The sequence below is a fragment of the Crocuta crocuta genome, unplaced genomic scaffold (assembly GCF_008692635.1).
Source record: "Crocuta crocuta isolate KB4526 unplaced genomic scaffold, BGI_CrCroc_1.0 scaffold88, whole genome shotgun sequence".
Lineage (NCBI taxonomy): Eukaryota > Metazoa > Chordata > Mammalia > Carnivora > Hyaenidae > Crocuta > Crocuta crocuta.
In genome coordinates, this window is record NW_027532420.1 from 49,443 (window position 1) to 75,556 (window position 26,114).

General features: G+C 46.4%; 1 protein-coding gene and 1 long non-coding RNA gene across 2 annotated transcripts; one reads left to right on the plus strand and one right to left on the minus strand.

Annotated features, from left to right (window-relative positions):
• Positions 1-4,632, plus strand: LOC144243919 (uncharacterized). The gene is made up of 4 exons (XR_013338803.1): positions 1-89; positions 1,093-1,223; positions 1,982-2,228; positions 4,224-4,632. It is a non-coding gene; the product is annotated as an uncharacterized LOC144243919 (long non-coding RNA).
• On the minus strand, positions 87-25,723 carry LOC144243917 (putative zinc finger protein 705G). Its single transcript, XM_077779052.1, has 8 exons — positions 25,530-25,723; positions 19,836-20,117; positions 19,491-19,561; positions 5,139-5,224; positions 3,108-3,234; positions 2,116-2,211; positions 1,612-1,694; positions 87-1,202 (listed from the first exon to the last, which is right to left on the minus strand). Exons 4-8 carry the CDS (start codon positions 5,148-5,150, stop codon positions 552-554), a joined length of 969 nt encoding a protein of 322 aa, XP_077635178.1. The 5' UTR covers positions 5,151-5,224; positions 19,491-19,561; positions 19,836-20,117; positions 25,530-25,723; the 3' UTR covers positions 87-551.
• Between the last annotated feature and the right edge of the window lie 391 nt (positions 25,724-26,114).

The following is a 26,114-nucleotide window of genomic DNA, read 5'->3' on the forward strand; positions in this document are numbered from 1 at the left end:
TTTTTCACCCAGGACCTGGCTTTCTGACGTGAAGCGTAGCTGGTTATCTCCGCGTGGACTGCACGGCTGAGGACCGCTGTCCCCTCCGGGTAAGAACGTTAACGCTGGCTACACCAGCGATCACCGGACGCTCTGGTGTGGGGGACGCTGTTGGGGACAGGCTGAGCCCTCACGCGTGCCAGAGCCGCTCGCTGCACGAGCGGGTTCTCGAGGTCGTTGCTGCAGGGGCTGCGTGACTCCGGAGCAGGCGCCTCTTCCTCCGTGGGGCGGTGGTCACCCGACGTCGCGGCCCCGCCCCGAGCGCACGGGCCTGGCCGGCTCGCGTCCCCCGAGTGCAGGCGCCGCTGCTGAAGCCCTGTCCGCGTTGTCCGCGGTCAGACACTGACGGGAGGGTTTGCCGCGCGGGTGTCACACAGGCACAGGGACCTCTTCCACAGGAGTCTAAGTCGGGGGGGAGGAACGGACAGCGTGCAGGCCGGCTGGTGCGGCTAACTGCGAACAGCTGCGGTGGGAATCCGGCCCACGCTCGGCACTCTGCGGGGCCGTGCGGGTCATCGAAGGTCAGACTCCGTGCTGGAGGCGGTCACCGTTCTCTCCCCGCCGTGGGTCCCCTCGTGCCGTCTGAGCGCGGAACACTGGCTGAAGGCCTTCCCGCAGAGGCGGCACGCGTACGGCCTCTCGCCCGTGTGCGTTCTCTCGTGCCGTCTGAGGGCCGAGCACTTACTGAAGGCCTTCCCGCACAGGGGACACGCGAACGGCTGCTCCCCGGTGTGCGTCCTCTCGTGCTGTCGGAGGTTGGAGGACTGGCTGAAGGCCTTCCCGCACAGGGGGCACGCGTACGGCTTCTCCCCGGTGTGCGTCAGGTTGTGTTTTCTGAGGTCCGAGCTTTGAATGAAGGCGTTCCCGCAGATGCGGCACGCGTAGGGCTTCTCCCCGGTGTGCGCCATCTCGTGCCTCCGGAGGCTGGAGCAGTTGCTGAAGGCTTTCCCGCACAGGCGGCACTCGCACGGCCGGCCTCTAGCGAGAATCTGCTTATGCTGGTAAAGGTAGGACTGGTCACTAGCGGATTTCTGACCCTGTTTACTGACACAGGGTGTCTTTTCCGTGTGGGTCAACAAATGGGGCGTCGACCTGAAACTGCGAGTGAGATCGTCTTCCAAGTCATTACACTCAAGGGGACCCTCTGGAGCGTGCGGCTTCTGCTTTGGGGAAAGAGGTGAAAGGTCGGTAAAGCTTTACTTCTAGATCTGTACATTCACTTGTCTACACAGGAATACAAATCCGTGATGGTCTCCAGATCAGTACTGCTTGCACACACGTGCTGTGTTACTCCGCTGCGTAAAGATTTCCCCTTTTGTAGCATTCCAGCTGCAGAGCTGAGACACTGATTTTGAAGACCTTAACCCGGTTCAAAGACCAGGCATATAATCAATGTTTATGCGCTTGTCTTTCAAGATCTCAGGTTATGGATTTGAGCTCAGATCTCCAAAACCTTTTTTCAAAAAAAGCTTAATCCCACTCTGATGTACATTAGGCTATGGTGCTCACTTACTAACATAACGTCCTACTCCAGGTCTTTGCGTCACCAGCGCTCCTACCCAGGGACCTTACCTCTGGCATGACTGTGTGTGTGTCCTTCCTGCTGATGTGATGTGTGGCTCTCAGGTCTTGTTGTTTAAGGGCACTTTCCCTGCCTAAAACAATTGAAAAAAACCCCAAATATTTAGAATGGCATTAGGGGAATGAAAATATTGTAAAGCACCAAGACTCATGGGAATATGTTTCAAAAATATGCACTTTGATGGGGCCAGTAGGTCAAATGAAGGAATACCCTAGGGATACTAACTGGGTAATTGGCAAGTAAAGATTTTAGAATTGAATTATAAAAAAATTATAATGGAGAGAAGTTGGGTAGGTAGGTAGCGTGAGTTACTGTACGAAAGTTAACTTCAGTAACTACATGAATATGCTCTCCCTAAAGCCAAAAAAGAGGCAAGAAACATGTACTGGGATGGACACGTGCGAGGAATGACGAGAACTGAAGAATTGTGCCCCAGTGTCCTTCATCTGCGTGGAAGGAAATCCCCCCGTGAAGCCCAGGTCACTGCCGCTCACCTGGGCCCTGGCCTTGCAGACATCCACCGCCTTCGTCCCACAGCTCTGCTCCGCGCTCCAGCTGGAAAATCACATCTGACTGGCAATGCTGATACCCTGCTCATTGAAAAAAGGTACGTGGATCTTGAATTCTGGGCTGATCAAAGTCCTCTCCTTCCCCAAAGCTAGTAATTATCATCAAGTCCAGGACAGGCTACTGAAGGAGAACACTGAAGTTCCCCCCAGGCAACAACGGGAATAGGAAAAAAGCACTGAAATCCAGCAGCAGTGAAGACCTCTGGATGCTGATGCTCAAGTTCAAAGAATGCAGAATACTTAGCCTGCATTATACATTAAATATCTCCACAGTGGGTAGAATATTATTTAAAAAATTTTTTTAAATGAGAGAGCCCATGCGAGCAGGGGGCGGGGGCAGAGAGAGAGGGAGTCACAGAATCCAAAGCAGGCTCCGAGCTGTCAGCACAGAGCCCGACACGGGGCTGGAACTTACAAACCATTAGATGGTGATCTGAGCCGAAGTCGGACTCCTAACCGACTGAGCCACCCAAGCACCCCCGAATATTACTTTTAAACAGACACATAAACCTAAGCTCTACGAGAATAACCAAGTTCTACTGTTTTCATTAGTGTACTTTCAACTCTTGCCATAGTGACTAGAGCAGAATAATTATTTAGAAAATGTTTAATCAGCTTATTTATGCCTTCAGAAATACTGCATTCCCTGTTCTGCTCTTCGTGTGGGAGACTGAGTAGCAACAACAAAGACCTTAAATTGGGTTTAAGATTACATTCTAGTGGGGTGACAAAGTAGAGGGAGCAAAGTATCAAGAAATAACTTTCTTTCAAGTAAGGTCTATGAAAGATTCAGGGACGACTGTGGAGTGAGTATGTAGAAGCTGTTGCAGATACCTGCGGACGGAGGGACCGACTTCCTCCCTGCCCATCTGTCTGTATGCGTGCGCGCACACACACATACACACTGGCAGACTCACCCAGGGAGACCAGATGACGTATGTTCTCCAGCATCACGTCCCTGAACAGCTTCCGCTGCGACATGTCCAGCAGGGCCCACTCTTCCTGCGTGAAGTCTACAGCTACATCTTCAAAGGTCACGGATTCCTAAGACATCACGGATATTCGGTTTCAGACACAGCACTCCCTACAGACGTCCCGAGTGGGAGGGTTGAGATGACAGCACTGGGGAGGTGGGGTGGGGGAGCTGGGTGTGTAGAAAGATCAAACTGAATTTGGGGTTCCCGCCAGCCCGTTCTCAGCACTGAATTGGCATCTGCCTTTCAGATACATCACAGAGATACATACAGTCTGAAGTACTAACACTTTAGTATAAGGAGGCATCACATGAAATACGATATTTTATAATCTGGAATTTTTAAAAACACAAGATTTGTAATTATAGGGGCTCCTGGCTGGCTCAGTCAGAACAGTATGTGACTCTTGACCTCTGGGTTGTGAGTTCAAGCCCTACATTGGGTGTGAAGCCTACTTACAAAAGTAAATACATAAAAACTGGTAACGAAGACTTCAGATATGTGATTATAAAACTGCCACTTGAAAATTAACTGAAACTCACTTTCTGATTAATTTCAAGTAACTCTACAGACTCGCTGCAAGGCAAACAATAACCATGACTCGTGCCTTTGAAGCCATGACACTATGCCCATAGATGAACCTTTGATAACCTGTTACGAGTATTGCAGGACCCGATAAACTAATGCATGAAGCTTGTCCTCTCTAAGGAAACATGTATTAAATAAATACAAGCCATTTGCCGACTACTCCTTAAATCGTCCAAGAACCTCAAAACCAGTTCCATACAGAATGTGGTAAAAGGTGTCTCCTCTCGGGGCGCCTGGGTGGCTTAGTCGGTTAAGCGTCCGACTTTCGCTTAGGTCATGATCTCGTGGTTCGTGGGTTCGAGCCCCGCGTCGGGCTCTGTGCTGACTGCCAGCTCAGAGCCTGGAGCCTGTTTCAGTCTGTGACTCCCTCTCTCTCTGACCCTCCCCTGCTCATGCTGTCTCTCTCTCTCTCTCCTAGAAATAAATAAAACATAAAAAAAATTAAAAAAAAAAAGTCTCTCCTCTCTACAGGACGCAGGTGTTCATGAAGTACAAGGTCACAGGGCTCAGCAGCAAGGCTGGGGCCCCCTGAGGTGGCTGTGCCAGAGGACAGACATGGCCTCTGTGGTCCCGTGCTACGGGGACTCCCAACCCCAGTTCTCTCCGGGGCCTGACACCAGTCACCACCGCCTCCCGTCCCGTCCTTCTGCTGAAGGAGAACAGAAGCCTTGTGACTGGTATTGGCTTGTGCGGTCCTTACAGTCTCTGCGGGGTCTTATGTGGTGCCCGCTCCTTCCCCTCCGTATGCAGCCACAGCTGGGGAAATACTGCTCCCTGTACACTAACTGTAGTTACCCAGTAGTTTTTAAAAGGTTAAGTAACTAAAGGCAAAATATGTGACTGGAGGCAAGAAGAGTTGGTTCTCTTTTTAAGAAGTTTCCCAAAGTACAAATATATTCTATCAAAACTTTAAAATTGGACAAAATGAGTGATTCTTCATGCCTTTTCTGGCCTCCACTTTCTCATGCTCCTTTCACCCCCTGAGGGCCCCAACCAGGACCGGGACTCTGGGCTGTCACAAGCCCCTCCTACTGGACTGCAGTGTCCTCCCCTCGCTCAGCTCTTCATACAGCCCTTTATAAGGGACCATTAGCGCCAACAGCGTGATTAGTGAGTGAATTACTTCCCAGGAAGGATGCGGACTAAGCTAGAGGAAGAAAACCTCTTTCTTCTTTTCTGTAAACACACAAGCTTAATGGAGGCTGGAATAAACTAGGGATCCTAGGAAGGTTACTAGTTACTGAGAGTTCCTGGCCCTTAGACCATCCCAGAGTGCTGGGAAATTTCACTGGAGCTCAAATCCCTGACCACCCCCTGACTGCACCTGGACTATCCAGGCCACAGACGGCGCGAGGGTGTAAGCCGGAAGAGGCGGTCCCCACTCACCAGTGGCTGCATGGCCAATGACCCAGCTGCAGGGGTCCTCCTCTGGGTCCCCGCTCACAGACAGCCCAAGCACTAAGCAGGCAAAGCTGAGGATGGAGAAAGAAGCCGTGAGATCCAGTCCTGGGCACGACATCCAGTCTCACCTGTCACGAAGCCCCAAACCTTCACCTGGATGTGGCCCCCACCCCAGCCCACCAACGTGCAGTGCACGTTATAAGAAATGCAGAGGACTCGCCTCCTCTCCCGTGGTCTAAAATTAAGACGACTGACTACAGCTGATAAAAGAAAAAAAAAAGTATACAAATATAGATGTCTCATGATACAACACTCAAATACTGAGTGTGTATGCCAGTTGGCCCACAGCATCCAGAGTTCAATTCCCTACCTGACTCCAAAGCGTGGGGGTCCTGGACGCAGCCACACGTCCATTTTGGTTTCCACGTGGAGGTAAATACTGGACTTTCTCAGATCTCGTTATTCTCATACAGAAGCAGTGGCTGTCCACCGCCACCTTCTGGAGCCACACCCCCTCCTGCTCTCCCTCCACTCTGACTTTTCCACCTGTCCCCCATGGGCGTGGAGGCCAAAACTAAGTTTGTTTTATGCTCGGATTACTCAATTCAAAGACTTAATTCCGTCTGGAGGGATCGGTGGTACTTATTCTGCTAGTTCTTAAAAATTCCCTGCATCAGAAAGGAAGAGAATAGGAATGCCAACGTCCCTGTCATGTATTGTCCCAATCCTCCAGGCTAAGGACGTTGAGTTAGCTCGGGAGGACTGGGGCTCAGGAGGAAATCTAGCTGCTCTACTTGATTATGTTAGTTACGTGGTAGCTCAAGTTCGTGAAATCCTCTTCTAGATAAAATCCTCATTGGCCACACTACCCTGCGTTTNGTACATGCACATTTACAGATATGTACACAAATGTGTCTGAAAGATGGAGCAAGAAATCCATTTATAAACTGTAAATTCTCCCCTAAAATACCAATAATAATTAAATGTATTTCATGGGAAAATGATGACAGTGTCATAAGCAAAAATAGGACCAACTCACCCATTTGTAGCTGAGGCCCCAAAAAAGGGGAAAAGAAATTTGTATCAAATGTGACTCTGCTTTGGTATTTACATGTATTCATTTATTAATTAATCCTCACAATAAACCTGGTGATTTTAATTTATTTACAAATTTAACAAAAGATCTGATGAGATGAGGTTGAAAAACCTTCCTGCATCTTTTGTCTGGAATATCACATCACTTCTGACTTAATGAGGGGCCCTCCACTGTTACACAACCTCTTCTTTTTACTTTTCACAGAAATAAGGCCCGTACTCCGGTCTCCGTACGCGGGAACCACCAGCAGCTGACTTCTGTGCGCCTGCCTTTTCTGTGGCTCTGTGTGACACACGTGGGAAAGGAGCTGATCCCTGTCTGCAACAGAACCACGATTCCTAGGGGTTCCCAAATGTGTCTGGGAGCCCTACTTTGGGGATGTACCTCGTTCAGGCTCCAGCAGCATTTCAAATCTCCACGCCTTCTGAATCTACACATTCTCACCTTCCAAAAGACAAGACTCTTCCCTCCTGCACATACTTGTTAGTTTGCTCAGGCTGCTGTAACAGCACCACTGACCGAGGGGCTCAGACCACACGAGTGTGTCTCCTCACGGGTCCGGCGGCCGCATGGAAGAGCAAGGCCTCCCCACTCAGCGTGTCCATGGCAGTGCTCTGCACACACTGGGCCGCCACGCCCTCTTCTGGCAATGACACGAAACTGACTTGGAGCCCACCCCAATGACCCCATTCCCCCAGTTACCACTTTAAAGGCCCAATCTCCAAGTACATCCTCGGGTTGGGACTTCACATCTGACTTTGGGAACACAGAATTCAGCCTCTCATGGAGACAAATGACACAGAATGACGCCCTTGCCTCAGTTTTCCCCACAGTATCTACAAATGTGCTACACTCGTGCGCACTGGCAACTCTTTCCTCCTATCAAATGGAAATCCTCTCACCTCTAAGTCCAATGTGTCCAACCGAATTCCTTTCTCCTGTTTTGTTCAGAACTGTGTTACTCTTTGTAAATGAAATCTCCTGTCCCGAAAACAGGTCCATTTCTCCACAATGACCTACCTCATCATGTGCGCTCATTAGATCTCCTGGAACTTGAAATAAAAATCTCCCCTGAACTGACTTTCTCTCCAGCCCCCCTTCCACCCTCCCTGCAGAACCAAACGGGAAGTGCCCACACCCCTCACTCACGACGTCCCCTCCCTCCGACTTACAAAGACCACCAGTGATTATGTGGTAAATCCATGCTGTTAACATCACTAACTGTCTCTCATAAATAAATCCCTATGTGGCAACAAGGAGTTCGGCCCTGACCTCCTTTTCTGAACATCTTCCTGGCGTCACCGGACACTTTAAGTCTCCTCTCCGATCGGTCCTTCTCCCACGTCCTCGGCAAAGAATCCCTCAGTCCTGCTGGGCCGTCAAGACTTCCCGTGAGCTCCTGTTCTCCTTTTAGATCATGTCCTGGCAGGTGCATGCCCTTCTTCAGTTGCCCCAGCTCTTTTCCGGCGCGGTCTCTAAACTGAAAGGGACCAATTTCTTGTCTGGATTCCATTTCTGAACGATCACCTCTGCTTGCAAACTGACATACACCTAAAATGAACTATGTCCAATGATAAGGACTCTACTCCTCCAAATATCAAGTTTATTCCTCCTTTGTCAGAATCTCAGCTAGTGGCTCCATCTGAGGGTTGTTATTTTAAATGCCTTTACCCAACCAACAAACGCACTGCTGTTGTTTCTAAGCTGGGCACTGCTGTTACCCTTCATTTCCACCTCCATCCACAAACTTCCTGCCCCTTATTCCTTCTACTCCAGTCTCAGTCTACATCTCAATTATCCAGATACTTTCACTAAACTCCAACCAAAGCAAGCCTTTCCTTTGCCCTCTGCCCTGACTTACACAAACCACTAGATCATGACCTGAGCCGAAGCTGGACGCTCAACCGACTGAGCCACCCAGGCGCCCCAGGAGTCAGTCTTTTCTGGAAAAAATTCTATCCAGTACTTCCCCAAACCCAAACAGATGGGAAAGCTAACAAAGCCAGCTCTGTGAGGTGGCAGCCTCCCCACAAAGAACCTCAGAGTTTCTTTCTAGCTCTCGATAGATCACTCTTTTGCTAGTGATCTGTTTTTATAAGCAGTTGACAACGTCATCAGTAATGTAAACCAAAAGACACACCCTAGTCAGTCTGGATGACAGTCAATATAAATCTAGGTGACGCATGCCTTTTTTCTAATTAGGTAAATCATACTACAGATGCAATTAAAGAAAAAAAAGATGGTGCCTTTTTTGCTTCTAACAATACCTGTTAGCCTCATTTTAGGCTCACTGCAAACTGAGCCTAAAATACAGACAGTCCCATCTACCTCCTGTCCCCCCCGTCAATGCAACACACCGGAGTGCACACTGGTCACAACTGGTGAAGCTACAGTGCTACATCACTATCACCCTAAGTCCTGACATTACACTAGTGTTCACTCCTGGTGCTGGAAATACTACTGGTTTTGGAAAATACGTAATGACGTGTATCCACCGTTACAGTATCGTCAGAGTATTTTTTACTGCCCTAAAAATCCAGTGCTCTCTCTGCTCGTGCCTGCCCACCACCCTAGTCCCTGGCCACCGATGACTGTCGCCACGGTTGTACCTTTTCCACAATGTCTTGGGCGGGGATCACACGATACGTACTTTCCCGACTGGCTTCTTTTACTTAGTAACAGGCATTTACAGGTCTTCCATTTTTAGTGGATACACCTGTGAACCACTCCCCACAGCTGCCCGAGCCCGTGTTTTTACATTTGGTGTCTTCATGTGTACCCGTCTTTCCTGATTTTCTGGATAGACAGATCTTCTATACACATAACAGTAAATAACAGTAACTGTTAACACAGAGGAAGCAGTGAAGAAACAAGCTACCTTGGGGCGCCTGGGTGTCCTGACTTCAGCTCAGGTCATGATCTCGTGGTCCAGGAGTTGGGAGCCCCGCGTTGGGCTCTGTGCTAACTCAGGGCCTGGAACCTGCTTCAGATTGTGTCTCCCCCTCTCTCTGGTCCTCCCTGGCTCTCACTCGATCTGTCTCTCTCTCAAAAATGAACATTAAAAAAAAAAACAAAAACAAGCTACCTTATATTCTACACTAAAAGCGCTTAGAATTCCATGATGCGATCTTCGGAGCACAATTAAAAAAATAAACTAAGCCACAGTGCAACAGTGAAAAAGACAACAACCCAGCGTGAGCACCAGTCGCAATCTTCCTTTTGGGGTGGACACTGGGAGTCTGCATTTTTGACATGTACACCAGGGATCCTGAGGTGGGAGCAGCACCCTGAAAAATGTGATACAGTGGCCAAAAAGCTAAAGACAGATTCTCCACATGGATTCAGGTCGCCATCAGGCACGGCCAGGCTCATCACTCGTTCATCCCTGGTTGAACTGAAATCATCTGCCTCATGGCCATTTGTCCCATTCACAGCGCATGTGCCAGCTGGCTTTACTGCCTCACCCGTGCACAGCCCTTTTTACCCGAACGTGCCTTCCGTCCCCACTTGGCATTCCTGAACTTCCCTTCCCCCTTAAGGATCTGCTTATATATCACATCCCCTTGGGGGATGGGATCCCCTTCCCTGAACATTCAGTCTAACGCTGGTGCCAAACCTCCCATCTTCCCGGGAGGGCATTTAGGACACCCCTGCAGCTGCCAGCGTGACGGCCTCCTCAGAGCCGTGCGGGCTTAGGCCGACAAGGACACCGGCTTGGCGCCTTACGGTGCCGAGTCCCCATAAGCTGTATGGGATACGGAGGGATACAGTGAGGTACAAAGAGTAGCGAGAGAACAATTCACGGTATAAACGAAGCCTCCTGATTTAGATCTGTCCACACGGCGCCAAACCACAGCGCTCTGGCGGCACGTTCTCGCCCACCCTTCCGCCGGAAGCAACACTTTGACCCTCCTAACGGAGGCACAACGGGTTGGAACTACTTTATGTACTAATCCCGAGTGCTGAACGCTGAGGGCTGCGCTCCAGCGCGCAGGCTCAGGACCCCGGGCTCTTAACTCCCAGCGGAATTCCCTGCCTCTGCACTGGTGGAAAGTCCTCCTTTGGGAATTGGTGGGTTTTTTCCTCCTCCAATTCAGCGGCTTGGTTTGCAAACTGACTTAAGTCTCAACCTCCACAAGAAATACCTGAAGGGCCCTGAGGTCTTCCCGGGACCCCCAGGGCTGTCCGAGGGCTGGTGTCCCAGTGGTCCTTGGAAAGCGGGGGGCAGGGGGGAGTACCTCACTTAGGGCTGACGAATTATCCGCCGTCCACGTCAGCAGACGGTCCTGTCACACGACAGTATTACAGCCGGACACCCCCAGGCCCACAGCGTGTGCCTCTGCCTGGGGTGGATGAGGCGGCGGGTCGGCCCGGGGCAGCTGCCCAAGCAAAGGCCGCGTAGGCGGCCAATTCTCCACGCGGTTTGATCGTGGAAATTCTTGGGCTTTGGTTTTAGATACAGAAAGATTTAAGGAAAATTTACACAGTGACTTTTTATCCAGAAAGCATTTTCAACAGACAAGCATATATAAATGCTTGACCATTCTCTAGAGAGCTCAATAAAAATACTACTTTCAAATTTGGTTTCGTAAAATTGTTTTAAAAAAATGCATCAGCATTTATACTCTTGTGTTATTTCTATGAAAAGCAAATTTCCTTGATCAAATTAGGAAGATGTGAATTTTGTTCTTGCTATGATCTTATTTTCAATAAATAAAAACCACTGTGCCAATACTGCTGCTACAGTTATATACCTCAGGAGGTCAGAAAGATCTACTGTATTCAGAAAATCAAGAAACTGCTGGAGGGAAGATGGTGGAAGAGTAGGGAGACCCCAAGCTCGCGAGCTCCCTGAACACAGCTAGAAAATATCAAATCACGGTGAACACCCAAGAAATCAATGGGATTTTCTGAGAACAAGCCTGCACATCTACACACCAGAGAAATGACCCATGGAAGGAAGGGACTGCACAGAGTTCGTGGGAGAAAAGAGCTGCAGGCGCTCCCCAGGGGAAGGAGTCCTGGTCTCAGCGGGGAAAGAGGACGGAGAGAAAAAGCGNTGCTCCCCAAACGTCTGACAGGGAAAAAGGACAGGGTTACAAGGGGGCCAGTTTTCTCTAACTAGGGGACGCACGCTCCGAACTTCGGGGGTCTGGGACATCTCCCGGGTGGCACCTGGGAAGCTGAGCCGTGGGGGGCAGAGCTGAGACCCCGCGGCTCCGCAGCCTGAGGATCCCCGGGATCACGTGGGGAGGAGAGTTCGGAGGCTAGCAGCGCGCTTGGGAGACGTGACAAGGCCTCGCCTGGAGCCCGTTTGGGAGAGGTGATACAGGCTCCTCCGGAGCCCGTTTGGGAGAGGTGACACTGCCTCTCAACGGACTAAGGACCCTGCAAGCAACATCGGGGCGTCCCACTCCCCACTCAGGAACACAGATGCCGGGAGAGGTGTGCAAACTCGCATGCCAGCTGCGTTGTGATTTACAATGAACTCTGATCCACTGCATGGTCGTGTGACTGTCTTCTGTAACAAACTGGCAGCAGCCACAACGCATCGCGACCCTCCCCAGGAGAAGAGGGCAGGTCTGTGCCGTGGGGGGGGGCGGGGGGGGTGTCTCTGAAGTACGGAGTTTTGAAACACGGCTGCACCTGATTTAAAACACAGCAGTGCTGCACTATCTGGCAGGTGGACAGGCTTCTGGACACAGGGTGGAGCGGGGATCTGACAGAAACCAGGGACACAGGCGGCATCACTGAGTGTCTGTGAGGGCTTACTTTAGAGGGGTGGTGCACACTTCCTGCTCCTGAGATGAGAGAATGGGGAGAAGCCATTTTCTCCCTGCACCCATCAGCCTGATCCACCTCCACGGCGCTGTACAGCGCCACCAAGTGGAGAACGGAGCTGCTACACCAAGTCCTGCCCCCCGCACCCCGCAGGCACATCTCCACCAGGGCAACTGTACCTGAAAACCAGCGCAGCAGGCCTCTCCCCCAGAAGATCAGCAGAAACGGCTCNACTGCCACAAAGCTTCAGCGCTGGGGGAAAAAAGGATCTAGCATCCTTTGGGGTTTTTTTGTTTGTTGCTTTGTTTTGTCTTTGTTTCTTTTTATTTTTTTTTTAGCATTTTAATCTTATTTATCACTTTTAAATTGTTTTATTTATATATACTTTTTCTTCTTTTTACCTTTTTTCCTATCAAGCTTCTTGTAACAAGCAGTTCAAAACACACCTAGGATCCAGCTTCCTTTATGTATTTTTTAGATTTGTCTTCAGTGTTTACTTTTTGTTTTATTTTTTTAAATTTTCTTTCTCTCCAAAATGACAAGATGGAAGAGTTCACCTCAAAAGAAAGAACAGGAAGAAAGGAGGGCCAAATATTTAATCAATGCATATATAAGTACATTGTGTGAAGTAGAATTTAAAACAATTATAAGAATATTAGCTGGGCTTGAAAAAAGCATAGAAGACACTAAAGAATCCCTTACTGCAGAGATAAAAGAACTAAAATCTAGCCAGTCAAAACTAAAAATGCTAGAACTGAGTTGCAATCCCCAATGGAGGCCTTTAAAAAAAAACGAGGATGGACAAAGCAGAGGTGTAAATCAGTGATACAGAAGATAAAATTAGGGAAAATAATGAAGCTGAAAAGAAAGGTCATGGACCACAAAGGTAGACTTTGGAAACTCAGTGACTTACTAAAATTGTAATAATATTTGTATCGCAGGAGTCCCAGAAGATAAAGAGAAAGGCAGAAGGTTTATTTGAACAAATTATCACTGAAAATGCCCATAATCTGGGGAAGTACACAGACATCAAAATCCAAAAAGCACAGAGAACTCCCACTAGATTCAACAAAGGCCAATCATCACCAAGGCTCATATAGTCAAAAATCACAAAATACACAGACAAGGAAAGAATCACGAAAGCAGCGAGGGAAAAAAGGGTCCTTAACCTACAAGGAAAGACAGATCAGATTCGCATCATATCTGTCCACAGAAACAAGGCAGGCCAGAAAGGAGTGGCAAGAAATATTCAACGTACTGAATGCGGCAAATATGCAGCCAAAAAGTCTTTATCCAGCTAGGCTGTCATTCAAAATAGGAGGAGAGATAAAGAGTTTCCCAGACAAAAACTAAAGGGGTATGTGACTATTAAAACTAGCCCTGCAAGAAATTTTAAGGGAGATTCTTTGGAGGGGGGAACAAAATCCAAAGCAACAAAGACTACAAACAATGGCACTAAATTCATACATTTCAATAATCACTCTGAATGTAAATCAACTAAATGCTCCAATCAAAAGACACAGGGTAGCAGGGTAGCAGTGTCAAAAGACACTAAGCAGTAGCTTGGTTGGTTAAGCATCTGACATCGGCTCAGGTCAGGATCTTGTGGTTCGTGGGTTCAAGCCCCATGTCAGGCTCTGTGTTGACAGCTCAGAGCCTGGAGCCTGCTTCACATTCTGTGTCTCCCTCTCTTTCTGCCCCTCCCTCACTCATGCTCTGTCTCTATCTTAAAAGCAAACAAACATTAACAAAAATTAAAAAAAAAAAGACATAGGTAGCAGAATGGGTAAAAAAAATAGATTCCATCTATCTGCTGCCTACCAGAGACTCATTTTAGACCTAAAGACACCTGTAGATTGAAAGTGAGGGGATGGAGGACCATCTACCATGTTAATGGATGTCAAAAGAAAGCGAGAGTAGCCATACTTATATCAGACAAACTAGATTTTAAAACAAAGACTATAACAAGAAATGAAGAAGGGCACTCTATCATAATTAATGAGTCTATCCATCAAGAAGATCTAACAATTTAATTATGTTCCCAAAATGAGAGCACCCTAATATATAAATCAAGTACTAACAAACATAAAGGAACTCACTGACAATAATACAGTAATAAAAGGAGACTTTAATACCTTTAATACCACTTATAGCAATGGACGGATCTAAGCAGAAAATTAACAAGGAAACAGTGGCATTCAATGACACACTGAGCCGGATGGACTTAACAGATACATTCAAATCATTTCATCCTAAAGCAGAATACACATCCTTTTCCAGTGCACATGGAACATGTGCCAACTCACAAATCAGCCTTCAACCAGTATGAGAAGATCAAGATCATACTGTGCAGATTTTCAGACCACAGTGCTACAAAACTTGAAGTCAAACAGAATACAAAATGTGGAAAGCCCTCAAATACATCAAGGATAATAAAGAACATCCTACTAAAGAAAAAAATGGGTTAACCAGGAAATTAAAGAAGAAATAAAAAAATTCATGGGAGCAAATGAAAAGACAACGGTCCAAGACCTTTGGGATGCAGCAAAAGCAGTCCTGAGTGGGCAGTATACTGCAATTCAGGCCTATTTCAAGAAGGAAGAGAGGATCCAAATACACAACAGAACCTTACATCTAAAGGAGCTAGAAGAGGAACAGCAATTGAAACCTAAAACCATTAGAAAAAAAGGAAATAATAAAGATTAGAGCAGAAGTAAACGATATAGGAAAAAAAAAAACACCCCAAAAACAGAACACATCAATGAAACTAACTGCTGGTTCTATGAAAGAATAAACAAACTGATAACCTCCTAGTCAGGCTTATCAAAAAGAGAGGACCCAAATAGATAAAATCACAAATGAAAGAAGAGAGATCACAACACCACAGAAATACACAAATTATGAGAATACTATAAAAAATTATATGCCAACAAACTGGGAAATCTGGAAGAAATGGACAAATTTCTAGAAACTCACAAACTACCAAAACTGACACTGGAGGAAAGAGAAAATTTGAACAGACCCATACATAACCAGCAAAGAAATTAAATCAGTACTAAAAAAAATCTCCCAACCACCAAGAGTCCTGGGCCAGATGGCTTCCCAGGAGAATTCTACCCAGACATTTAAAGAAGAGTTAATACCTATTGTTCTCAAACTGTTCCAAAAAACAGAAATGGAAGGAAACTTCCAAACTTATTCTACAAAGTCAGTGTTACCTTGATTATAAAACCAAAGACCCCACTAAAAAGGAGAATTACAGGCCAATATCCCTGATGAACATGGATGCAAAAATCCTCAACAAGGTACTAGCAAACTGAATTCAACAGTACATTAACAGAATTATTCACCATATCCAATGGGATTTATTCGTGAGCTACAGGGCTGGTTCAGTATTTGCAAATCAATCAACGTGATACACCACATTGATTTAAAAAAAATAAACCAAAACAAAACCATATGATCCTGTCAAATGATGCAGAAAAAGAATGGCCAAAATATGGTATCAATTCTTGATAAAAACACTCAACAAAGTAGGGACAGATGGGACATACCTGAACATCTTAAAGGCCATTTATGAATGACCCACAGCTAGTATCATCCTCACTGCGTTGAAACTGAGAGCCTTTCCCCTACGGCCAGGATCAAGACAAGGATGTCCACTCTCACCACTACTATTTAACACAGTACTGGAGGTCTTAGCCTCAGCAATCAGACAACAAAACCAAACAAAAGGCATCCAAATTGGCAAGGAAAAAGTCTTCAAGCTTTCACTATTTGCAGGCAACATGATACTCTATGTAGAAAACCCCAAAAAAATCCACCAAAAATGGACAGAATACATGAATTCAGCAAAGTTACAGGATATAAAATCAATGTTGTGAATATAAAATCTGTTCTATTTCTATACACTAATAACGAAGCAGCAGAAAAATAAATCAAGGAATTGATCCCATTCGCAATTATACCAAAAAACAATAAGATACCTAGGAATAAGCCTAATTAAAGAGAGAATAAGATCCGTACTCTGAAAACTCTAGAACATTTATGAAAGAAAATGAGTAGTACACAAGTAAATGGAAAACCATTCCACACTCATGGAAGAACAAACATTGTCAAAATGTCCACACTACCCAAAGCAATCTACACATTTAATGCAATCCCTATCAAAATACCACCACAAGTTTTTGCAGAGACAGAATAAAAAATCCTAAGTTTTATGGAATCACAAAAGACCCTGGACAGCAACAGCAATCCTTAAAAAGAACAACAAAACTGGAGGCATCACGATTCTAGATTTCAAGCTAGGTTACAAAGCTGTAGTCATCAAGATATTATGGTACTAACACAACAATAGATACATAGATCAACAGAATAGGAAATCCAGAAATGAACCCACAACATATGGTCAATTCATCTTTGACAAAGCAGGAAAGAATACATAATTGAAAAAAGACTGTCTCTTCAACAAATGGTGTTGGGAAAACTGGACGGTGACATGCAGAAGAATGAAACTGGACCAATTTCTTACGCCACACACAAAAGTAAATTCAAAACGGATGAAAGACCTAAATGTGAGAGAGGAAACTATCAAAATCCTAGGAGAGGACACATGCAGCAATTTCTTGGCCCTGAGCCAGAGCAACTTCTTACTAGACGTGTCACCAAAGGCAAGGGAAACAAAAGCAAAAATGAACTATAGGGACTTGACATCAAGATAAAAACCTTCTGCACAACAAAGGGAACAATGAAAATAACTAAAAAGAAGCCTAAAGAATGGGAGAAGACATTTGCAAATGACACAGCTGATAAAGGGTTAGTATCCAAAATCTGTAAAGAACTTACCATACTCAACACTCCAAAAAACAACAACCCAGTAAATGGGCAGAAGACATGAATAGACACTTTTCTAAGGAAGACAGCCAGATGGCTAACAGACACATGAAAAGAGGCTCAACATTAGTTATCATCAGGGAAATACAAATCAAAACCATGACGGAATTATCATCTCACACCTTTCAAAATGACTAAATTTAACAACACAGGAACCAACAAGTGTTGGTGAGGAGGTGGAGAAAGGGGAACATCTTGGACTGTTGGTGGGAATGCAAACTGGTGCAGCCACTCTGGAGAACAGGATGGGGGTTCCTTAAGAAAGTAAAAATAGAACTACCCTGTGATCCAGCAATTGCACTATTAGGTATTTACCTCATGGATACAAAAATAAGATTTGAAAGGGCACATGCACCCCAATGGTTACAGCAGCACTATTGACAACAGCCAAAATATGGAAGGAGCCCAGATGTCCATCGACTGATGAATGGATAAAGAAGATGTGGTGTGTATATATATACAATGTGATTTAACTCAGCCATCAAAAAGAATGAAATCTTGTCATCTGCAATGATGTGGATGGAGCTAGAATATATTATGATAAGGGAAGTCCGTCAGAGAAAGACAAATACCGTATGATTTCACTCATATGTAGACTTTAAAGAAACAAAACATATGAACATATGGAGGGTGAAAAGAGAAGAGAGGGAAACAAACCACAAAAATGCCCAGCAAATCGTATAAATCAGGGCTTTGTTTCAGAGTCAGTTAACTACTACCCTCCAGAGGCCACTGACTTGTATGTTTCCTTTCCAACAAGACCACAGAAATGTGGCTCCTTGCCTCCATGAGCATCATCTTGAGAGAATACTAATTTCCTCCATCCTCTACCATACAGAAATCTTGCATATTTTACTTAAAATTGAGAACATTCCTTTAAGAAAACCGTGGTTTACCATTGCTAAGACACACCTTTGTTAAAAAGTGTTTAATACAAAAAACAGACATTTCAAAAACTTCAAAATGTCTATAACCCCCAAACCCACGTTCCCAGAGAAAATCATGGTCAGCGCTGTGGTCCCTGGACCAGACTCCCATTCCAGCAGAGGTGTGTCTATTCCCGAGCTACTTATTCTCTTAAACTCAGTGACATCTTCTAGCCCTGCTCTGTACCAAGTCTATGATTAAGTCATGGAAGATCTAAGAAGCTCTCTGTCCAAATACATCATCAATGCTGATCACATAATAGGTGACAGGCATTTACTTATACTCTGGTTCATTTATTCAGACCTTATAAGTTTGCCATTATTATCTTCACTTTCCCTCTTAGAAAGCCAACTTGGCGAGGACTCACATGATCTGACAAAAACCATACAGCATATAATTTACTCAACTATTTGCTCATATTTATCTGGCTCAAAAGCCTGTTGCCTGACCATAGTTTATGAGTTATGTCCTCATGGTTTCAAATGTCTCAGAAAAACAGGAACCCCAGATGGATCACCACTTGCAGAAAGAGAAAGGATAAAAAGGGTGGAGGGTGTGTAAGTAAGGGTAGCGAGAAAAGGGATGGAGTCCTTTGGGGGCATCGCTCCCACCCTTCAGTGCATAAGGCTGGCCTGGAGCTAAAGGGGACCAGAGTAGAGCAGAACTTCCTGCAGAAAAGCCTTTGCATCCTCCCTTTTGACATGGGGTATGGAATTCCAGGAGCTTGAAGGTTTGGGGTCTGGGCATGAGGCCAACAGAGAAGATGTGTGAGGCAGAGGGCCAGCCTTTAGTGGTGGGAGGAATATTTGGCCCCAGTGGCTGCAGTGAATCCATCCTCTCTAGCTGAGACAATACTTGGGTTGGGAGACCATTCACTCTCCTCATACTGAGTTTCTAGAGCTTCTGAAGATGCTGGACAGACTACTGCCATGGGGATCCATCGGCTGAGAAGTTCACCAGTTTTAGGTGGTGGAACCCATCAACTTCAGAGAGGGCCATCACGGGCCCCTTTCCCGACACTCAAGGAAATGTCCACAACTCCCAGGAAATGCAGAGCCTTCAGCGTGGACAAGCACTACCTATCTGTCACTGAAGGCAGGAAAAGGATGCAAGCCAAGGTTGTGTTGGAAGAATAACGAAGAGAAGTCAGTTTCCTCAAAGATCTATGACTCGGACTTGGACATTTTAGAGTTGTGCAGTTCTAGATTTGTCAGGAATTGGGGAAGTGTGGTGACTGGAAGCATCCTCAAGTGTGCAACATGCAACCAGAGTTTAATCAGGCGGGGGCATCTCTATTCAACTTCCTTAATTAAAGGTGGAATGATTTCAGAACCATTTATGCCTCAGATCAGGGGCATCCCACACTAAAGGACTGGAATCCTCATAACACGTTTCTCCAGAGGAGATGCCTCACAGTAGAGACCTCTCCCTGCAACAGCCAAACATTCTAATGATTAAAGGACTAAAATCAACGGTCTTCAACTTGAATGAGAGAGTGGAATGACTGATGTTCAGGGCTCTTGAACGGTATCAAAGCTCCACTGAGCCATGATATATACACCCTCTGAAGAGCCCAAGACGGGTTTTGTGTAAGAACTCCCCTTCACATCAAGCATTTTCCAAGTAGAGTCTGTACATACCCTGTACGGTGTCAGGTACATGTCTCCACAGTGCAGAACGCTCAACTAGCATCTTCCAAAGCCTACAGACTCTGTAGAGGAAGAGAACGGACATTCATCTCCAACACTGACGAGAGGCCGCAGTCTCAGCCCGGGCCCTGCTGCCCTCCTCCATGGCTACAGGCCAGAAAGTGGTTGGATATCTTGTTCCAGGTGTGCTCTAAGCTTTCAGACCAATATGTCCCCTGTTAGCGCACTGGGACTGCGACCCATGGCTCTACAGCCTTCTGAGGGACTTTCCTCAGCTTCTAGGTACTTGCCCTTCAGAACGGTGAGAATATCCCTCCCCTGCACACTGGTCCATACCTGGAAATCCGAACCTCTTCTGTAATGCACAGAAATGAGAATGTCTTCAGCATCACAGAGACAGGCAATGCCAAGGTGATTACCAAGCTCTGCTCTCTGCCCGTTGTATGCATGTACTGTGATGAAGAAATTGAATCTTTTGCCTTCTTGGGTGAGTTGAAGGGTCTGAGGAACTGGAGAGTTGTTTAAATTTCTGGGGAGGTGACAGCTGGATTCTGGGTACTGTAGCCTCTTATTTTCCTAGGAGTCAGCCAGTGGAGAGGACAGAGCTTTGATTCAGATCTGAAAGAGAAACTCTGTGTTAATGCACGTATGTGACAACCGGGGAACAGGAGCCAATATCCAGGACACTTCACAATGCCCAAAAGATTCTCTATAAATATGGATTACCGACTGAGTTATCCAGAGCATATGGGGGAGTCCAAGGACAGGGAAGGAAGATCTGGGGAAACCAGTAACGCACTGGCCATGGGGTTATGTTAGGTTTTGCCTTCAAGGCAAATTTAGACTGAAACATAAAATTATGTTTTACCTTTAGAGTTTTTATTCAAAGGAAACCTAGGGATGGCCAGGGAATCTCTACACATATGGACAGGAAAGTCCTATGAGTGGGAAGGCAGACTCTCCGTAGGCATCACTGAGCTTTGTCACGTTTCCAGGTGGCGGGCATCAAAGAGGGACATGGGTGAATGAGAGTCATAAATAAAAAGCATCTCAGTAGCCGATTACTTCTTATATTATGAAAAATCCCAACTGGGTCCCACAACCTTCCCAAATGTCCTATGTTAAACAGTCATTATTTTGAGGCAGGAAGAAGTCCTCCTACAGCACAACCCTGACATTAATTTTTGTGCAAACTACTGCCATGAATTCATCGGGTTTAAGAATTCAACTCCATGAAAAAGACATGAAAAAAGTAACCAACACAGTAGCTATTAAAAAGGAAGAGGTAGGTGTGAAAAAGCAACTGAATATTAATATTCAAACCCTTTGCCTTGGAACAAAACATCTTTAAAAGTTATCCAATAATTTGAGTAATGGATAGACAACAAATTATTAAAAACCTTAAGAATAGGACTTGAAAGTAGAATTAGAAGGATGGAAGACATTATAAGACAAGGGAAGAAGGAAAAATGACTTGGCAAAGCTCCAAAACTTCCAAAAATAAAATAAAAATCACTTAAAAGAGACCACATTGGGAGAGAAGAGAAAGGAACAGACACTGCTGAAAAGTCACTCAATAATGTCACAGACAGGCTTAAAATGAGCAAAATGAAAAAGGATTAAGTAAAAACTATTGAAAGCTGTGAAAGACAAGCCTGCAACCTAGAAAATCCATGTCTGGTAAATACAACAAAGGAAATTATATGACAAAAAATAAGTTCATGAATTACTTCAAAAAGAAGTATTAGAACATACAAAAAAGGAATCTGTGAATGTGTTAAAATGCAGTGTTTGGAAACACATATATAGAGCAATACAAAATAAAAGTGCCCCCATCCCCATAAAGTGTGTAATTCACAGAGGAAGAATGATCTGATGATCACAGTAAAAACTCAAATGAGGTATAAGAGGACATTCACTGAACAAACTGTGACCCGTGGGAATGCCTGCAAAATCTTCAGGGGAACCAAATGTAACCTTTAATCCTATAACCAAGTAAACTCTTCCTCAACTATCACAGGAGATGGATTCAGGGAAGATTTGGGAGGGAGGGGCGTCTGGGTGGCTCAGTCTGTTAAGCTTCTAACGCTTCGGCTCAGGTCATGATCTTGCAGTTCACAGATTTGAGCCTCAGGTCAAGCTCTGTGCTGACAGCTCAGAGCCTGGAACCTGCTTCGGATTCAGCGTCTCCCTCTCTGCCCCTACCCTGCTGGCACTCTGTCTCTTTCTCTGACTCTCAAAAACAAACAAACAAACAAACATACATACAATGTAGCTATATAAGCAAACTTTAGAAGCAATAAAACTAATTTAATGGTTCCAAGTTATCCATTCATTCACACAACACTGTACTAACCAAGTTCACACCCAACCAGGAATAGTTACAGTCTTTGGTGACTTCAGGATGGGTGATTACACAGCTCAGCCCCTCCCTCGAGATCTCTTAAAATAGCCCCTGGGAAGAACCCCTCTGCTTCCTCAACATCACCCCAACATTCCTTAGAGCACTGCTCCCCATTCAGACTTCCCAGCCCTTCCCAGGCTATCTGAACGTAGCTGCTCAGGTCTCAGGTGCAACACTTGTGTCCTCCATACCAAACCATGTTCTCTAGCAGATGTGTCAGTAAAAATGACTGGTATCTATACCCATCCACCTGTCTTCCTTTTATTTCAGAACTGCAGTCTGGAAAAACGGTATTAAGTGAGCTCCCTCAAATCCCAACATCAGTGATGGGCCAAGCTACTCCAGGTGCTACGGAGATAGCAGTTTACAGGTTACCCAAAAGAGTCTTGCCTTCTTGCCTCCTACCTTCTAGCAATACATAGATTGGAAAGCAAAGGCAGAGAATACAAGAAAATAGCTTTAAATATTAAAGAAGTATAAAACCAGAAGAACTATACCTTTCAAATTAATACTGTAAATAGAAAAACCTATTGATCTCATTTGATCACAAATCAAAATCCAATCTTTCATAACTTTTAACATCTGGCACATCCAAAGCTATTCAGAAAAGGTGAAAATAGAAGAACGCTTATAATTATTCCAGAATTTCATATATGAAAGCATCATACTCTCAAAGAGAAGATCTCCCTTTACAGTGCACAGTGGTCCCTGAATACAAAGGGCTTGTGACAAGGATGGAGGAAAATGTCACATTTATAAAACAAGGAATTTGCAACATCCCTATACACGATAAGCAAGACCAGAAGACTTGATAACCACAGAAGACATGAAATGCCAACTGAAAACTAAGTGGAAAGTCTCTCTTTTAAATAAAATTAGCATAAAATTTTTGAAAGGTACATTATGAAACATAGTAATAGTTGAATATACTACATAAAAGTACCAATGGAATTATTCACAGAAAATGTTATCTTAAATATTTAAAGATTAAAATAAATGATACAAGCACCTGCCTCAGGAAAAGAAATAAAATGAAAAGATTACTTGAGGAAACCCACAGAAGGGAGTAGGGAGAAGCAGGAAGGAAATTACTTCTAAGTGAAAAAAAGTGCAGTAAAAACAGAAAATGTAGATCAATGTGTTCAGTGGAACCTGCTGTGATGAAGGAAATGCACTGTTATCTACATTATCCAACACAGCAGCAACTAGATCTATGTCGTTACAGGGCACCTAAAATCTGGGGCACCTGGGGGGCTCAGCAGCTTAAGCACCCAACTTTGGCTCAGGTCATGATCTCGCGGTCCCGGGGTCTGGGTCCCATGCCGGGCTGTGCTGACGGCTCAGAGCCTGGAGGCCGCTTTGTTTTCTGTGTCCCCCCATCTCTCTGCCCTTCCCTCCCTCATGCTCTCTCAAAAATAATGCTCTCTCAGATGGGATTTTCTGCTCATTTCTTGAGAACACTCTCCTATCCCAGTGAAGCCCACACGTTCTGCGGCAGCAGTGCGTCTATGCACTGGACTGATCGTCCCTTGAAGACACAAACCCGTCTCTGCTGATACCTTTCATTTTCTCTGCTCATGAATTTCTCAAACTCTGCCCTTCCTGGGCCCCCATCTCCCCAAACAGCACTCTAAGTCCTTCTACAGGCTCCCTTCACAGAGCCAAAGCACTTCCTCCTTCCCGGAGAGATACTTTTGTTCCATATTTGGCTAAAAAAGGCTGGGCCCAGGGGCGCCTGGGTGGCTCAGTCCTTTGGGCGTCCAACTCTTCATTTCAGCTCAGGTCATGATCTTGAGGTTCGTGGGATCGAGCCCTGTGTGGGCTGTGCACGGACAGCATGGGAGTCTCTTTATTTCCCTCTCTGCCTCTCCCCCGTTCACACGGGCTTATGGACTCTGTCTCGCAATAAATTAATCTGAAAAAAAAAAACCCAAAAACGTCTGATCCCTTTCTTGTCAAGCTGCCTTGTGACTCCCTGCACGTACACTGGGGCAGGCGAAGAGGTCAGGAGGAGAGGCCAGTAGAGCCGAACTGCCCTCACGGGAATCACAGGGTCTGGGTGGGATGCTGGCAAGGCTTGCACTTCTCACTCCTACTCCTAAAATTGACAGATCGCATATCGTGCTCCTGAGCAAGAGCCACTTCTCTTTCATGGTTTCAATCACAACCTCAAATGTTTAACTCCTCTTTTGCAGAACATCACAATAAACTACCAAAAAATGTGTAATTAAGACCTAATTAGTAGCACTAAAAAACATGGAAGAAGGTCGGCAATAGAAACAGCTGAGTAATTTATCCAATTATGAACAGACGGGCTATTTTTCAACAAAGTTCCACAATAATCCAACTCATCCTTGGTCATTTCCAGAGAAAGGACACACAGGAAATATATACATACTTGACTGGGAACTAGTTCACAGCTCACTAGGTTAAAAGACCATATAAGAAGAGAAAGAAGATAGGGAATAATAGACTAATTGGTTAAAACTAGGTTTTGACTGTTAATATTAAAAAATTACCAATATCCTTATCAAGAGCACATTGAAAAAGTGTACAATTATTTACTAAGCACCAGATTACTTTCAACATATAATAACTATAAAGCCATTAAGACCTCATCATTTGAATCTGACACAATACATTTAAAAGGGGATAAAAGTTGGAAATTAAAAACAAAATTCTAATGAATTTGGGATCCACCCTTCTTTTGCCCCCATTGCAACTGTTGCTCAACTCCCCCCCTTCTGTTCTCTTTCATGTCTCTAATCTTTTTTTGGGGTCACTTTCATTTACTCCCCTGCTTCTAGCTCATGTCATGCTCTTACTCTTACTTGGTCTTAAAAGCCCACGGAACCCAGTTCCCTATCCGCAATTTCACAGCTGCTTTTTCCTTTTCTTTTTAAAATTTTAAGTGTTTATTTTTTTGGGGTGGGGGTGGGGGAGAGAGAACTGGGAAGGGTCAGAGACAGAGGAGGACACAGAATCCGAAACAGGCTCCAGGCTCTGAGCTGTCAGCACAGAGCCCGATGTGGGGCTCGAACCCACTAACCGCGAGGTCATGACCTGGGCCGAAGTCTGACGCGTAACCGACTGAGCCGCCAGGCGCCCCTCACAGCCGCTTCTTCTCATCACTCTCCTTGGCTGCACCTCCCTGGTCTCTCTCTTTCCCCTCATCCCCCCGTCCCACCCCCACATTCACGAGAAGAGAATGAAGATGCTCCTGCCCCGGGGAAGCACCCTTTCTGGGGGCTCATCGGGAATGGAAACACTACCCGACAGGCACAGCCAGCAGGATGGGGTGGACAGAACAAGGGGTGTCACAGGACAGCGGCGCGGGAAAGCCCCAGCCGGGGCCTCGGGGCCTCCCTGAGGAACTGACTGCGCGGACTGCAGGGAGCAGCGGGGCCGGCCGGGGAAGACGCGGAAGGGCGAGAGGCACCCGGAGGGGGCTGGGGTCTGCACAACCGGCGTCAGGAAAGCAGGGCGTCCGGGCGGTGCCGCGAAGGGCAAGAATGCACCTCGCAAGTGGGCTCTGGCACGCGCGGGACAGGGCGCCGAGAGAGTTGGGGGAGCCGCTGAAGAGAACGGAGGCAGCTGGGGTGGAGACGGCCTGGGAGCCAGGTTACCGGAAACAGACGCGGATCCAGTGCGGCAGCACAGCGTCTCCGGACCCGGCCGGGCTCCCCGCGGGCGGGGCTGGCGGATGAGGGGACTGTGAAGTTCGCGGGCCCCCGGACTCCGGGTGTGGAGGACGCCACGCCGTGGGCATCAATGTGCCAGCCGCACCGAGAAACGCCGAGACCCGCTCCGGAATAGGAGCCCTTCCATCCGGGAAATCTGCTTCCGGGTCGGCCGGAAACGGCGAGCTCGGATGGGGCGGGGCCTGAAAGGAGGGGGCTTGGGCGTGGCTTGTGCACATGTACGCCCCGCCCCCGGGGCCCTCCCCCTCCGCACGTTCTTCCGCCCATAGAACTGGGGCCAGCGTTTGCACCCAGGTGGCTGTGTTGAGTGGCGTTTGGGGCCGGGCTGCCGCACCTTACGCCAAGTTAAATGAATCACGTACGCTCAGGTCAAAGCTTAGCGTTGGGGCGCCGGTAATAACGGATGCGGAGCTGTTTCCTTCGCAACAACGTGGGAACGCACCTGAGTCTGCGGCCCGGCGGGGACTCCGGGGCGGCGGGGTGGGCGGGGCAGGGACCTCTGTGGCTCCG